The 15,855-nt window shown below is 39.9% G+C and overlaps 1 protein-coding gene across 2 annotated transcripts in view; it reads left to right on the top strand.

Annotated features, from left to right (window-relative positions):
- Positions 1 to 15,855, top strand: part of txndc11 (thioredoxin domain containing 11) — an 88,384-nt gene that overhangs the window by 18,254 nt on the left and 54,275 nt on the right. For both annotated transcript variants that reach the window (XM_063059229.1, XM_063059228.1), the window contains exons 2-4: positions 665 to 881; positions 3,581 to 3,678; positions 4,632 to 4,761. In XM_063059229.1, coding sequence (XP_062915299.1) covers positions 665 to 881; positions 3,581 to 3,678; positions 4,632 to 4,761 — 445 coding nt within the window. The remainder of the gene's footprint in view (positions 1 to 664; positions 882 to 3,580; positions 3,679 to 4,631; positions 4,762 to 15,855) is intronic.

Raw genomic sequence — 15,855 nt, 5'->3', positions numbered from 1 at the left:
TTATTAACAGGCCTCAATAGTCATACAGCAAAGAAACTGACCGTGTGCATGTTGACCAGTGGGCACCATCAGTATTAATACCACCTTTCGCCATTTGTCTTACAATCTTGTGCGTCGAGGTAATTCACATACTTATCTGGACATCTATTAAATGCTATTGTTGACACTGCTTACACCACACTCTCAGACATTCCACATACTTGCTGCTCTCTGGGTAAAAAAGATCCCTACTAATTCCCTCTAAATATCTTGCCTCTTATTTTAAATCTGTGTCCTCTAGTTTTTTCTACCTCTGATATGGGGAAAATATCCTTCTGTCTACTCTATCATGCCCATCATAATTTTATATATTTCAATCATGTCCATTCTTAATCAGCTCCACTCCAGGAAAAACAGATTTGACCTCACCAATCTGTCCTCATAACTAAAACTCTCCCTCCCAGCCAACATTGTGATGAATCTGCTCTCTCTTACCCCACCCCCGGGTCGGTGATACCACTTGAAGGCTTGTGTTAATTGGAAAGAGAATTTTTCAAAATTAAATTATTTCTTTTTTAAAATGTTAGCACTGTTTGATTTCTAATACTGTTTCATTATTTTATATAGCTCTATAGTCCTTAATTTGTGATTTTAATTTAAGTAATTGTACTTTTTGTTTTGGCAGTCGGGCAAAAGATGTGGTCAAATTGGCTCCACCACCTGTCCGGTTTCTCTCCCCCAACTCCTCCGTGATTGATCTTTACATGGGACAGCTAGACCAAGTGGAGAGACACTGTCGCTTATCTGAAGTTTGCGTTATCCTCTTTTATGCCCCTTGGTGTGGAGAGTCGATTTCTGTCAGGGAAGAAATTGATCAGGTTGCAGGAGAGCTTCAGGAACAGGTGAGTCCTGCTCTTCTTGGCTTTATCTTTGCAGCATTTCCTTTGTACCAACAAAGAGATCAATTCCCCATAGGAGCAAGCATCATGAGCAAAATCAGCATTTAACACCCATTCCCAAAATCCCTTGAGGTGGTGACTTTCATCACTGCACTGTAAGTGGTTATTGTTAATAGTTTGGTCCTTTGTTTGCTGGGTCACTTCTGCAAGAAGGTAAAGATCAATCACTTTGTTGCAGATATAGGATCACCATTAATGATAGGATTTAAAGTAGATTTCTCTGTTCCAAAGGATGTTGGTTAGTGTTGAGTTTTTACAAAAAGTTTCATGGTCACTATTTCTGATAAGTTTCTGTTTTAAGATTAACATCACTTAGCAAATTCCGAGTAGATGTACTGTTTCTTCCACATTTTGTTCAGGCTTTCTCTCTCAGCTGTGATACCTCTAAGTTATAAGTCTATTAAATCACTTCATTTTTGGCTGCCTTGTCTTGCCATAAATTCTTTGCCTCTCTTCTTAAGACAATTCTTAAAACCAAACTGGCTAAGCTTTCAGTCAGTTTTGTGTGCATCATGTGTCTCTGTGACTGTGGTAGCTTCTTGTGAAGCACTTTGAAATATTTATGCTGTGGTTGACGCATGATGCGCCAACCACAGCAATGATGGGGGAATAGGAGGTTATGCCAATATAATTTAATCATGTGGCATAATCACCAGCAAAGTTCAGTTGAGTTGAATTGTTCTGTCAGCTTCATAACATCCTTGTAATTTTACAGCTATGTAGAATTTTTAACTATATTATGCTAATTGATTGAAGGATTAAAAATCCTTCTGTATATCAAACCCTTAAATGTTCAGCAGGCAGACTGTGGAAATACTGTTTATGTACTTATCAGTTTCAAATGTCACCCTGTAGGTACAGGGTTTAGAAATTTCTGCCGGAGGTATTCAAAAAATAATAGTAATCAAAAATAATAATTTAGATGTAACACTAGGGATCCCCAACATCTGTTCAGAGCTGCTTGCATTCTTCTGTGCACTAAGTATTGAGCAACATTGATGGCTAAACTATAAATATTCTTGTTCATGTTTCTAGTAGATAAAGTATGATTTGCTTGATGAAAAGTTTAATTGCATATAAAAATGGTTTTTGCAATGCTCTGCTGAGATGTCAAGTCTAGTAAAACACATTGAAGAGTTGTCTTAATGGATCATTTTCTTGCTCATTTTAATGCTACCTGAAATTTAAATCTCATATACTATTATGTATACATTATGCATTCACATCCTGTAAAGATCTTTTGCTGCTGCTTGGTTACTGTGATCTTCATTTCCCCCATGTTTGAATGTCTTGCAGTCTGCTGATTATGCCTTGCAGAAAACATTGGCTTAGTTCTCAGGTTTTGCAACTGTTTTAATATTGAGTGGGAAGGCTACTGAATTTGCATGCTTTTTAACGCAAGCCCTGAAAATTGTGTTTTAATTCTGATCATTCACCTTCTGTATTCTAAAGAATGACAATAAACTTGTTTTTGGGATGCCAAATATTCCTCCCAATATTTTTTCAAATGTCAGAAATTAGATTGAAGTAAATAATACTATTAATATAACTATGCTAATTGTTGCTTACCTTCCTGCTCCACACTCATCACGCTTGCCTACATAACAATATAAACTGATATTCAGTGAATTGGTTCTCTTGATAAGGTTAACATAGGTAATTTTAAGCAAAGTGAAAAGCATGGCGTGCTGCGTTCACCAGCAATTCTTATGTGTGAAGCATGGTCGTCTCAAGTTTCAGTTCAGCGCACCAGGGAAATGCTGAAGGAAATCTGTTTTGGCAATACCTTATCAATCGTTCTTCTGTCAGATCATTTTTTAAAAATTGCTGCACTGCCAATTTCCTCCCCCCCGCCCCCCCAATTGTTGTGATCTCTCTTTGTTACTTGCAATCATCTCCGAAGTTTGGGTATACCTTAAATGCTACTTTTATTGTATTAGCTAACTCCCAACATTTGAAGCAGCTCAGAGGTAATCATCTTAGAGGTCTCATTCTAAGGTTTCATTCTTGAGAGTTGAACACCAAAAATCTCCGCTGATATTGGAGGTCAGGGATAGGAAGAAGGAAGAGAGCCCTTAACTCCGAGAGGAGTCATTGGGACGCCGTCATGACGGCGTTTTTTTTTTTAGCAGGCTTTCTTATTTTTAAGAGGCCGAGTTGCTAGCTCGACGCTCAACCCAGCACGGATGGGAAGCGTGCAAGGGAGCTGGCTGGATTCGAACTCAGGAGTCTTTGCGGAGTCCAGCGCTGATGCCACTACGCCACCAGCCGGCAATCTACTGTATCCTGGGCGATATTTATCAACCATCATCCCAAATCCAACGATTTGGTCATCTGTATTACATGTACTTTTGTAAGAGTTTGTGTGCAGAATTTGGCAAATGAATCTTTTGCATCTGTGAATGCATTTACAGAAGTATTTCATTGGCAATAGAACTTTGGAACAACAGATTTCATGACACATGTCAGTGATAATGAACCTTATTATGGTCTACGCCATACTTTCCTTTTTTTTAAGCCACTGAATGACTGGTTGGAACACGAAGTTGTGCATTTGGACTAAAGCTGATGTAGAGAGTGACACCTGTTGATGTGAGAGGATGTTGAGCTTGGAATAGGACTGATGTTGTTCTGTGTTCTAGGTGCTGTTCCTTGCTGTAAACTGCTGGTGGCATCAGGGGAAGTGCAGGAAGCAGATGAATCTCTTTTATTATCCGGTGATTCATCTATATCAGAGGAGGTAAGAAGCAATTTCCTGATCAGTTGCAGTCTTAACTTGCTCTGGCTGATGCATGACTCTAGTAGACCCATCACTGTATTGTCTAAATATCAGGTCAATAGGGGTTGAGCAATGTATCTTTATTCCCTTGCCGGTATTAGTGTATTAAAGAAAGATTTAGTGGATAGATTATACAGTGAATTTGGAAGTATATAAATTGAGAAGTGCAAACACTCTTGTGTCAAACTTGGTATTTTCTGGTGTAATGGGCAACTTTGTTAACTTCGTGAGCCACGGCTCAGCAATTTTCAGTAGCTATTTATACTCCCACGTGATGGAAGGCAAAAGAGCTGCCAGATAATTCCCCATTTAACATCAGAACTTAAACTATTAGGTTGCAATTCTAAGACTTAGTCTATTTACAATAGTATTTCTATAAAATTTACCCTTCATAAATAGCATGAGTAGGTACTAATATTAAGCCTGTTGTCCTTTAAAAATATATTCTGTTATTATTTTTATTGGTGGTAGAAAGTTGTATATTTGACTCCATTTTTATTTTTGTTTGTTTCCGTTGGGGATTGAGTATGAAGGCCTTACTACAGCATTACAGAATTCAGAGTATCTGGAGTACTGCATGCACTTTGGTCTCTTTTTTTTAAACCAGGTTTCCTGTTGGGAAAGATCTAGTGCTAAAACTATAAACTCCCAACTCAAAGGAACTGACGACTTTGTATAAGGAAATGTACGGGTCAAATGATGTAATCCCAGGATGATCAGTAGAATGAGAGCAGATACTCCACCATCTCAAGGGAAATTAGGGATAGGCTCTTGATAATGATGCCCTCATCCTTTAAATAATTGGAAAAAAGATTATTCTGGATGGTGCTACAATTTTTAAGATAAGTTGAGAGCATATTATTGAAAACAAAGATTTCGTATCACAGTTAATGGAAACTTACTTTTTCTTTTAGATTTGGCCCTATTGAGTACAGGGGACCTCTTACAGCTGCTTATATTCATAGCTTCATTCAAAGAGTTATGAGCCCACTTCAGTATATCCCAACTCATTCAGGTTTGCTGGACTTCCTTTCCCACTATGAGGTAGGCACTTTTATTTGTAGACAAGTTGGAGTGAGAAATCTCCATACTGTATGGTATTTGCTAATGTATCATTAAGGTAGTGATTAAATGCATGCTAAATGCATTTTTCTTGATTATGTAGATTTCTTAAACTAGGATGCCACTGCAGATCTGCAGTTACTAATGTTAAATCAAATGCATGTTTAGGGTTTTATTAGTGATTAAAAGAGCTTTGAATGTCTACCTTGCAGTCTTTCAATGCCGTAATGTTAGAGAGGAGAAATGTAATTCCCTTGTCCTGGTGCTGTTTTATCTGGCAACTACAATCTTGCTTATTAAAATAATGAGTATTTCCATTGGGGATGTTTTAGCTTTAAAATGGTTTTATAAAGTAATTTGTGTTTGTTTGTTTTTATGGAATGACTTTGTACATTGCCTTTCATTTGTGATTTAGGACAGAGACACGGCCACTTTTATGTAGAAAAACTCAGCTGACTGCTAACTTTTACATTACAATCAGTTCACATTGGGTGAGGAATGGCCATCTCACCTTAGTCCAGAATGCCAACTACAAGATAATAAGACATATGAGCAGGATTAGCTCATCCGGTCCATTGAGTCTGCTCCACCATTCCATAATGGCTGATGTATTATCTCCCTCAAACCCATTCTCTTGCCTTCTCTCCATAATCTTTGATGGCCTTAATAAGATCATTTAGACATAGGGTCTTGTGAGTCTGTGACATCCTGTTCCAGAGATATCAGTCAGCACAAGCAGCATCCCAGTGTGTATTGTTAGAATTTTGTACGTTTCTATAAGATCACCTCTTAAAATCTAGGAGCAGTTTAATCTCTCAAAGCAGAAATCTTTACATTCCCACTATCATAAGTTTATCTTCCCATAAATAGGGAACAAGATCTATGTACTGTATCCTATGTGTAGTATCACTATGACCTTGTATAGTCGCAGTAAGATGTCTTTATTCTTGCACTCAGTTCCACTTGCAGTAAAGATCAACACGCCATTACCCTTTTGTAATCACTTGTTCTATGATTTGTGGAAATCCAGGTCTCTGAACACCAGCATGTTATAATTTCTCACCATTTAAAATGTATTCTGCTTTTCCACTTCTCTACCAAAGTGGATGACCTGACATTTTTCCACATTTATTTTGCATCCTCTATGACCTTGCTATTTATTTGGCCATTTGACAAGCTTTTCATACCTTCCTATATCCTTCTAGCTGCCCACACTGCCACTTAGTTAGAAACATAGAAAACCTACAGCACAATACAAGCCCTTTGGCCCACAAAGTTGTGCCGAACATGTCCCTACCTTAGAAATTGCTAGGGTTACTCATAACCCTATTATTTTTCTAAGTTCCATGTGCCTATCCAAAAGTCTCTTAAAAGACCCTATCGTATCCGCCTCCACTACCGTTGCCGGCAGCCCATTCCACGCACTCACCACTCTCTGCGTAATTTTTAAAAAAAAAACAAACTTACCCCGACATCTCCTCTGTACCTACTGCCAAGTACCTTAAACCTGTACCCTCTTGTGGCATCCATTTCAGCCCTGGGAAAAGGCCTCTGACTATCCACACGATCAATGCCTCTCATCATCTTATACACCTCTATCAGGTCACCTCTCATCCTCCGTCGCTCCAAGGAGAAAAGGCCGAGTTCACTCAATCTGTTTTCATAAGGCATGCTCCCCAATCCAGGCAACATCCTTGTAAATCTCCTCTGCACCCTTTCTATGGTTTCCACATCCTTCCTGTAGTGAGGTGACCAGAACTGAGCACTGTACTCCAAGTGGGGTCTGACCAGGGTCCTATATAGCTGCAACATTACCTCTCGGCTCTTAAGTTCAATTCCAATATTGATGAAGGCCAATACACCGTATGCCTTCTTAACCACAGAGTCAACCTGCGAAGCTGAGTGTCCTATGGACTCAGACCCCAAGGCCCCAAGTTCTGTGTCACTAGCAAGTCATTAATATAAATGGGTTTCCTGCACTAATCACTTCAGCAGTCTGGTATCCGCAACTTTGTAATCCACAATGTGGCTCATTTATTCCTATTGTCTTCTATCCTTTAACCAATCCTAAGTCCACTGAAGTACCTTTATTTGCAATAGCATGCGCTCTAGTTTTGTAAGCTTGTGTTGCACCGATTTTAAAAACCCTTCTGGAAGTTCACATGCATCTTTGTCTACTCAACTTCAAGGTATTCTAACCGGTTTGATTTCCCTTTTGTAAATCCACGTTCACTTGCCGAATTTTGTTTTTTCCAAGGGTAAGTTCTGGCATTTTCCCTACTACTGATAATGGGCTAACTAGTCTGCAGAGAGTTCCTCCTTGCTCTCTTCCCCCTTTGTGAAATAACAGGATTACATTTACTACCTTAGTCTATGGAAACTTTATAGAACCTATACATTTTAAATAGAGTACAATTTTGTATATACTAAGCATCAGTATTTCTGAAATTACTTGCCATTATTCAGCAATTTGAACAGTTTCCCTTCAGGTTCTCGCAAGTTCATTTGTTCGATATGTGCCCTGTGATATGATGTAGGTAATCCTGGCCTCATAACCATGGTTGTTCTTGGCAAAGAGCAGTCTACAGAAGTAGTTTGCCGTTGCTGCCTTCTGGGCAGTGTCCTTATCAATGCTCTTCAGAGATTGCCTGCCTGGCATCAGTGATCGCATAACCAGGACTTGTGATATATACCAATGCTTATATGATCATCCGCCACCCGCTGACATAGCTTCTTGTGACCTTGATTGTGGGGGGGGGGGCTAAGCAGGTGCTACACCTTGCCCAAGGTGACCTGTAGGCTAACAGAAGGAAGGAGCACCTTACCACTTCTTTGGTAGAGATGTATCTCCACCCTGCCACCCAAGTATGGATTTGTATCGCATTAGTGCAAGGTTTGAACCTTGGAAGATTGAGTGTCTGGATTCTTATCTTGTACTTCTAGTGCAAATTAAGCCTAATACATAAAGTTGGATATCTATTTGCTTTCTGTTAAAAGTAATTTCTCATGGTGAGTTTCCCTTTGCCTCTGACATATTGCTGAATAGATGTTTGTCATCTTGCAAAATTGTAAAACTTAACTGTTCCAGTTTTGCACTTTCATGCATGCATCGGAGGCAGCGCACTTCAATTGAACTATTTCCCTACAGACCACAAGAGGGCGACCAAGCAAGCATCAAGACATTAATCTATTACCAGGAGAAAACTGGATTTATAAAATAGTGATTTTCCTTTTCTTGTTTGTTCATAAGCTTGTAATGTTCCAGTAGAGCAGTTCATTTTCTGAATTAATTGATTGATTACTAATTGATCTGAATGCAATATGGATGGATGTCTATTAGTGACATGCATTGCAAGCTAAAATACAGTAATTGTTCTGCATTTTCTGCATGACATGCTAGATTTAATAGCTCAGATAATGACCTCCCTCCCCCACCCCCTCCACTCCATGAAAAGATGAATTTAAATTCCAGAAGTTAAGCAGTTTTCCTCTTGTATTCTGTAGGCACATGGTTACTGAAGACTTGGTTTTAGTTTTAGATAAATTTGATTTAAATTTTTTTAAAAAATGAAAACCCTGGGTCTCACCTCTTGATAACTTTGGCCAATGTCCCAAACAGATACTAGAAGTCTCTTTGAACAGGTATTTAGTTGCCTTAATGACGGTCTTTTAATTATGTTAACCCAATTTTTGTCACTTTTTACCATAGAATCTGTAATTAACAGCATTGGACTTGGTTATAGAAAACTGATTTAAGATTATACACATCAGAAAACAGTCTGATTTAAAATAAAGGCATAAAAGGAGTTTTAATCATTCCCTTTACAGACATACTCATCACCATTGTCTATTGTTCAAGGGCTTTCACCAGCACTAATATGTGGTTTAGCGCTCTACATATTCTGGTGTGTTTGTGTTGCTGGATATTAACTGAGGGTATCTATGTTAGGATTAGCTTTGTTCTTGATCTAGAAAGATTTCTCTGGTTAAACATACAAAATGTTGGAGGAACTCAGCAAGCATCTATGGAAATGAATAAACAGTCTGACGTTTGCAAGTCAGGCAGCATCTTTGGAAACGAATTGATGTTTTGGGCCGAGACCTTTCATCAGGACCTGACCTGCTGAGTTCCTCCAGCATTTTGTGTGTGTTCCTCTGGATTTCCAGCATCTGCAGAATTATTTGTCTTTATGTCCTTCTAGTTAATGTGTCTTTCATGGTAAGTATTGCAGTTGTACATTAGAGGTTATTGAATATTATTTTTTTAAATCTGGTGCTACTAATTAACTACAATTAAGTGCTGCTAAGGTACTCATTAAGATTTCGGTATTTCAGTGACAAAAGCTTAGCTAGTGCGTAATGTAGCTGAGTGTTTTTCACTTGCTACTTCAGTGTTGAATGTTAATTAATCTGCTTTGTATTTGGCCTGAATAGATGAACCAAATTCTGTATCTTTAATTTGTAGGACTGGACAGTGAAAGAAACATGAAGGGATAAATACAGCACTGAGCAAGGCAGAAACAATCCTTTAATAATTTAGCCAGAGAGGCAAAGGTTTCATTGAAATTTGTGTCAAATATAAATTTAACTGTAGCTATCTTAACATAAATGTGGAAAGTAAGCCCAAGAAAAGACTTGTGTGTAAGGTGCAGCACAGAAGCTAGTTGTCTGGCTGAACAAGACCATGCCTGGATTTGTGCTGCATTCTTCTTGTTTGGGTCTTAAAGAGTAAGCACCCATTCCTTTTTTCATTCCATTATGTATGCTCCTCTTCAATACACTTGTGTAAGTTGCCTACATCTGGGAGGGAGTTCCATGTAGTCTCTAGTATATTGTTTGATCTCTTGGCAACTGTCTTGTATCACAAGTTTCTGTTTTTTATTCCCATAGGTACAAGCATTCTTCCTGTATCTAATCCATCACAGCAAAACCCTTTTCAGAAGAACAAAGACGCTTTAGAACAGGGATTCCCAACCTTTTTTTAATGCCATGGACCCTGACCATTAACTGAGAGGTCCGTGGACCCAGGGTTGGGAACCCCTGCTTTTGAATTAGTTGAGACTTTACATTTCTAAACCACCCTGAAGTGTTTTCTCTCACTTCTCCAATATGAAATATGTTGTAATATATACATATCGGAATGCTTGTAGTCCTTCACAAGCCAGAAATTACTGTGGTGCTTTTGGGGGCTTACCTTGTGTCACTGTTTTGTTCTTTGACTAATCTTCTTTGTGAACTGTGTTTGCAAGCTTGTATTCTCAGCAGGCTTGAATGAAATAATTTAACTCCCCAAAACGAGAAACCCAGCCAGGTTTATTTTGTATGAAGGTATAACATCCTAACTTGTATGTAGTATAGCAATCAATATTGTGCTCATGTGGACTAGTTGGCATTTGTATCAGGTTTAATATCAGTGGCATATGTCATCAAATTTGTTGTTTTGTGGCAGTAGTGCATTACAATACATAATAAAAACTATAAATTATATTGTATTTAAAAAAAAATAAGTGGTGCAAAAAGAGAGGGGGGAAAATATTGAAGAGTTCATGGCTTCATTGTAGATTCAGAAATCTGATGGCGGAGAGAAAGAAGCTATTTCTGAAATGTTGGAGTGTGTGACTTCAGGGTCCTGTATCACCCCCTTGATGGTAGCAGTGAGAAGGGGGCACATCCTCAGTGATGGAGGTCTTTAACGATGCATACTCCTTTTTGAGACATCAACGTTTGAAGGTGTCCTGGAGAGGCAGAGTTTACAACTTTCTGTAGTTTTGCTGATCCTGTGCAGTGACCCCTTCATACCAGACAGTGATATAACCAGTTAGAATACTCTCCGCAGTACATCTGTAGAAATTTGCAAGTGTCTTTGGTGACATACCAATTCTCCTTAAACTCCTAATGAAGTATAGTTGCTATCATGCCACCTTTGTATTGCATCAATATGTTGGCTCAGGATAGATCCTCAGAGATGTTGACACCTAGGAACTTGTAAATGCTCACGTTTTCCATTTCTGATCCTTCATTGAGGACTGGTGTGTGTTCCCTCGCTTTCCCCTTTCTGAAGTCGACAGTCAATTACTTGATCTGACTGATGTTGAGTGTACGGTTGTTGCTGCGATTTCACTGAACCTGTTCATCTGTCCCGCTCCTGTATGCCTCCTCATTGCCATCTGAAATTCTGCCAACAATAATTGTGTCGTAAGCAAACTTGTAGATGCTATTTGAGCTGTGCTTAGCCAAACAGTCATGGGTATAGAGTAGAGCAGTGGGCTAAGCACACGTTTTTTGAGGTGAGTCACTGTTGGCTGTCAACGAGATGTTGCCGGTAGAGCTGGTAAAGGCAATGACAAGGAAGAAGTAGGGATTTTCCACAAGCCATAGAAAGTGAGATGTGTCAGAATAAAGCAATTGGAATGCCCAAAGGAATTGAACCTCTCCTATTAGGAAACAGTGGTTTCCTTTCAGGAAGTTGAAGATTTTGGACAGGACTCGTAGGTTTGCCTTTTGCCAAATAACAATGAAGTGGCTGATTGAAGTAGCAGATTTGGTAGTTAAATAGTGTTCAATTTAACTATAGTTCAACTGTTGCTCTGTTACTAAAGTAAATTATGTCATCTTTTGGAGTTGGTACATACTTAATTCGTCAGAGAAACACCTCTTCAGCCCAATTTGTCCATGATGAGCAAGGTGCCTTCCAAAACTAGCCCTGTTTCTTGAATTTCGCACATACCCTCTAAACCTTTCCTATCTATGTGCTTGCAGTATCTAAATGTAGTTTAAACATCATAATTTTATCTACCTCTAACACTTCCTCAAAGTGCATTCCACACACCTACTCTTTGTGTATAGGGGTGGGGTGGGGTGTTGGGGGAACTTGCTCCTCAGGTCCCCTTTAAATTGTTCCCCTCTCACCTTATAACCTATGCCCTTGGAGTTTTATACTCCTCTACCCTAGGAGAAAAAGACTGTGACTATCCGCCTTATTTTTGCCCCTCATGATTTTATAAATCTCTGTTAGGTAACCTGTTGGCTGCCAGATGGTGGCAGCCTATTCAGTCTCTTTTTATAACATAAGTCCTGCCAGTAACATCCTTGTGAATCTTTTCTGCACCCCTCTAACTTAAACATATCACTGCACACAATATTCCAGTTGTACTGTCACCATAGTCTTAATACTGGTTGAGTAAGGGAATTTCAAGCTGACGTTGGTGATTCCTTCCGCTCCTTGATAATGAGTGTTGAAGCATATCAACTCCTTTCTGAGTGGTGACTTGGATGACCTCCAATTCGCCTACCGAAGCAGCAGGTTTACAGAAGATGCTATCTCGTTGTCTCTTCACACAACTGTGGAGCATCTGGGCACGAAGTTGCATTCATCACGATGCTCTTCATCGACACAGCTCGGCATTTGACACCATAATCTTCTCAAAACTAATCCGTAAACTAAGGACCTGGGACACAATACCCCCTTGTACAATTGGATCCTGGATTTCCTCACTTGTAGATCCCAGTTGGTTTGAATTGGCAAAAGCATCTCCTCTACAATCTCCATCAGCACAGGAGCACCGTAGGGATGTGTGCTTAGCCCCCCCGCTCTACTCACTTTACCCCTATGACTGTGTGGCTAAGTGCAGCTCCAACACCATATTCAAGTTTGCTGACGACACCACTGTTGTGGGCTGAATCAAAGGTGGTGATGAATCAGCATACAGGAGGGAATTGAAAAATTTGTCTGAGTAGTGTAATTACAACAACCTCTCACTCAATGTCGATAAGACCAAGGAACTGATTAAAGACTTCAGGAGAGGGAAACTAGAGCTCCATGAGCCGGCAATCATTGGAGGATCAGAGGTGGAGAGGGACAGTAACTTTAACTTCCTGGTTGTCATTATCTCAGGGGACCTGTCCTGGACCCATCATATAAATATAATTGCGAAGAAAACACAACGGTGCCTCTATTTCCTCAGGAGTCTGCGGAGATGCGGCGTGTTATTAAAAATCTTGGCAAACTTCTGTAGATGTGTGGTTAAAAAGTGTGCTGTCTGGCTGTGTTACGGCCTGGTACGGGAATACCAATGCCTTTGAGCAGAAAATGCTGCAAAAAGGTAGTGGATTTGGCCCAGTACATCATGGGTAAAACCTTCGGAACCTTTTGAGCACATCTATGTGAAATGTTGCTGTAAAAAAGCAGCATCCATTACAAAGAATCTTACCACCCAGGCCATGCTCTTCTTTCACTGCTGCCATCAGTTAGAAGGTACAGGTGCCTCAGGACTCACTACCACCAGGTTCAGAAACAATTACTACCCCTCAACCATCAGGCTCTTGAATAAAAGGGGATAACTACACCCATTTAAGGACTTTTTTTAAATCTTGATATTTCATGCTTGTTATTTATTGCTATTTATTATCTACATTTGAACTGTTGGTTTAGTTTACAGATTCTGTTTACAGTTACTGTTCTATAGATTTGCGAAGTACGCCCATAGAAAAGAAATCTTAGGGTTGTATGTGGTGACATGCATGTACTCTGATAATAAATCTTACTTTGAACTTTTAATATAATCGGGGAATCAATAACCTGTTGAGAAAGTAAGGAGGCATGGGATCCAAGGGGACATTGCTTTGTGGATTCAGAACTGGCTTGCCCACAGAAGGCAAAGAGTGGTTGAAGATGGGTCATATTCTGTATGGAGGTCGGTCACCAGTGGTGTGCCTCAGGGATCTGTTCTGGGACCCCTACTCTGTGATTTTTATAAATGATCTGGATGAGGAAATGGAGGGATGGGTTGGTAAATTTGCTGATGACACAAAGTTTAGGGGTGTTGTGGCTATTGTGGAGGCTGTCAGAGGTTACAGCGGGACATCGATAGGATGCAAAACTGGGCTGAGAAGTGACAGATGGAGTTCAACCCAGATAAGTGTGAGTGGTTCATTTTGATAGGTCAAATATGTTGGCAGAATATAGCATTAATGGTAAGACTGTTGGCAGTGTGGAGGATCAGAGGGATCTTGGGGTCCGAGTCCATAGGACACTTAAAGCATCTATGCAGGTTGACTCTGTGGTTAAGAAAGCATACTGTGCATTGGCCATTATCGATCGTGGGATTGAGTTTAGGAGCCAAGAGGTAATGTTGTAGCTATGTAGGACCCTGGTCAGACCCCACTTGCAGTACTGTGCTCAGTTCTGGTCACCTCACTACAGGAAGGATGTAGAAACTATAGAGAGGGTGCAGAGGAGATTTGCAAGGATGTTGCCTGGATTGGGGAGGAGGTCTTATGAGAATAGGTTGAGTGAACTCGGCCTTTTCTCCTTGGAGTGACAGAGGATGAGAGGTGACCTGATAGAGGTGTATAAGATGATGAGAGGCATTGATCGTGTGGATAGTCAGAGGCTTTTTCCCCCAGGGCTGAAATGGCTAGCACAAGAGGGCACAGTTTTAAGGTGCTTGAAAGTAGGTACAGAGGAGATGTCAGGGGTAGGTTTTTTTTTTACACACAGAAAGTGATGAGTGCGTGGAATGGGCCACCAGCGATGGTGGTGGGGGCGGGTACAATAGGGTCTTTTAAGAGACTCCTGGAGCTCAGAAAAATAGAGGGCTATGGGTAACCCTAGGTAATTTCTAAGCTAAGTACATGTTTGGCACAGCTTTGTGGGCCGGAGGGCCTGTATTGTGCTGTAGGTTTTCTATGTTTCAAAATGAACCACTCACACTTATCTGGGTTGAACTCCATCTGTCACTTCTCAGCCCAGTGTTGCATCCTATGTTTCTAAAATTCAGAACTTCATGAATAGATTGTGAATAGAATTTTAACACTTTGCTTTAGATGAGTTTATGTTTGGTGCATTAATAATTGCTTTGCAAATTGTATAAAAGAAAATGTTGATTTGGTGTGGCTTATAAATTCAAGTTTGTTTGTTATTTCACTTTCTTAAAAGTAGTTTCTCTATTCTTTCTCTGTAACATTTGAATATTGGCACTGGCTTCTTCATTTTTTGCCCATGTGTTCTTCGGTCAAATTAATGGTATCAAAAAGAATTAGCAGGTATTTTTTTTAAACTTCTGTCCAAGAGATTGGAAAAGGGAAGATCCAGGCCACATACATTATTTCTGTGGGAAGTTCCTTTGACATCATCAGAATTAGAATCAGGTTTAATATCATTGGCATATGTCGTGAAATTTGTTGTTTTGTGGCAGCAGTCTATTGCAGTACATAATTTTAAACTATAAATAGGAGCAGAATTAGGCCATTGAGCCTGCTCGCCATTCTATCATGGCTGATCCCATGCACCTGCCTTCTCGCCATATCCTGTGATGCAGTGACCTGTCAGCAAACTTAATATAACTAAGTATATATTTTTTAAAAAATAAATTAACTAGTGCAAAAAGAGGAAAACATACTGAGGTGTTCATGAGTTCATTGTCCATTCTGAAATTTCATAGCAGAGGGGAAGAAGCTGTTCCTAAGAGGTTGAGTGTGTGTCTTCACGTTCTTGTACCACTTGCTTGATGGTGCCAGTGAGAAGAAGGCATGTCCTTTGGTGATGGAGGTCCTTAATGACGGATGCTGCCTTTTGAAGGTGTCCTGGATGCTGAGGAGGCTAGTGCCTATGATGGTGCTGGCTGAGTTTACAACTTTCTGCAGCTTTTTTCTGATCCTGGACAGTGCCTGCTTCATACCAGACAGTGATGCAACCAGTTAGAATGCTCTCTGCTGTACTCCTGTACAAATTTGCGAGGTCTTTGGTGACATACCAATTATCCTTAAAGTCCTAATAAAGTATAGCTGCTGTTGTGCCTTCTTTGTAATTGCATCAATATGTTGGGCCCAGAATAGATACTCAAAGATACTGACACCCAAGAATTTGAAACTGCTCTCTCTTTCCACTTCAGTGATGATGAATGTAAAATCCAACTCATTGCTGCTTTTGCACTGTAGAGCAAAAACAATAGTTGGCTTGCCCTCTGGAGAGAACTGAGTTCAATACGTGTGATTTTGAAATGTCTGAGAGTGATAAGTATGTGCTGAGGGCTTGTTTCCCCGTGGAGAACCTAGAGAAAGTTGCATTAGCTCAGG

This window comes from Mobula hypostoma, chromosome 9, assembly GCF_963921235.1.
Source record: "Mobula hypostoma chromosome 9, sMobHyp1.1, whole genome shotgun sequence".
In the NCBI taxonomy this organism is placed as follows: domain Eukaryota; kingdom Metazoa; phylum Chordata; class Chondrichthyes; order Myliobatiformes; family Myliobatidae; genus Mobula; species Mobula hypostoma.
This window is presented reverse-complemented; position numbering and strand designations above follow the sequence as displayed.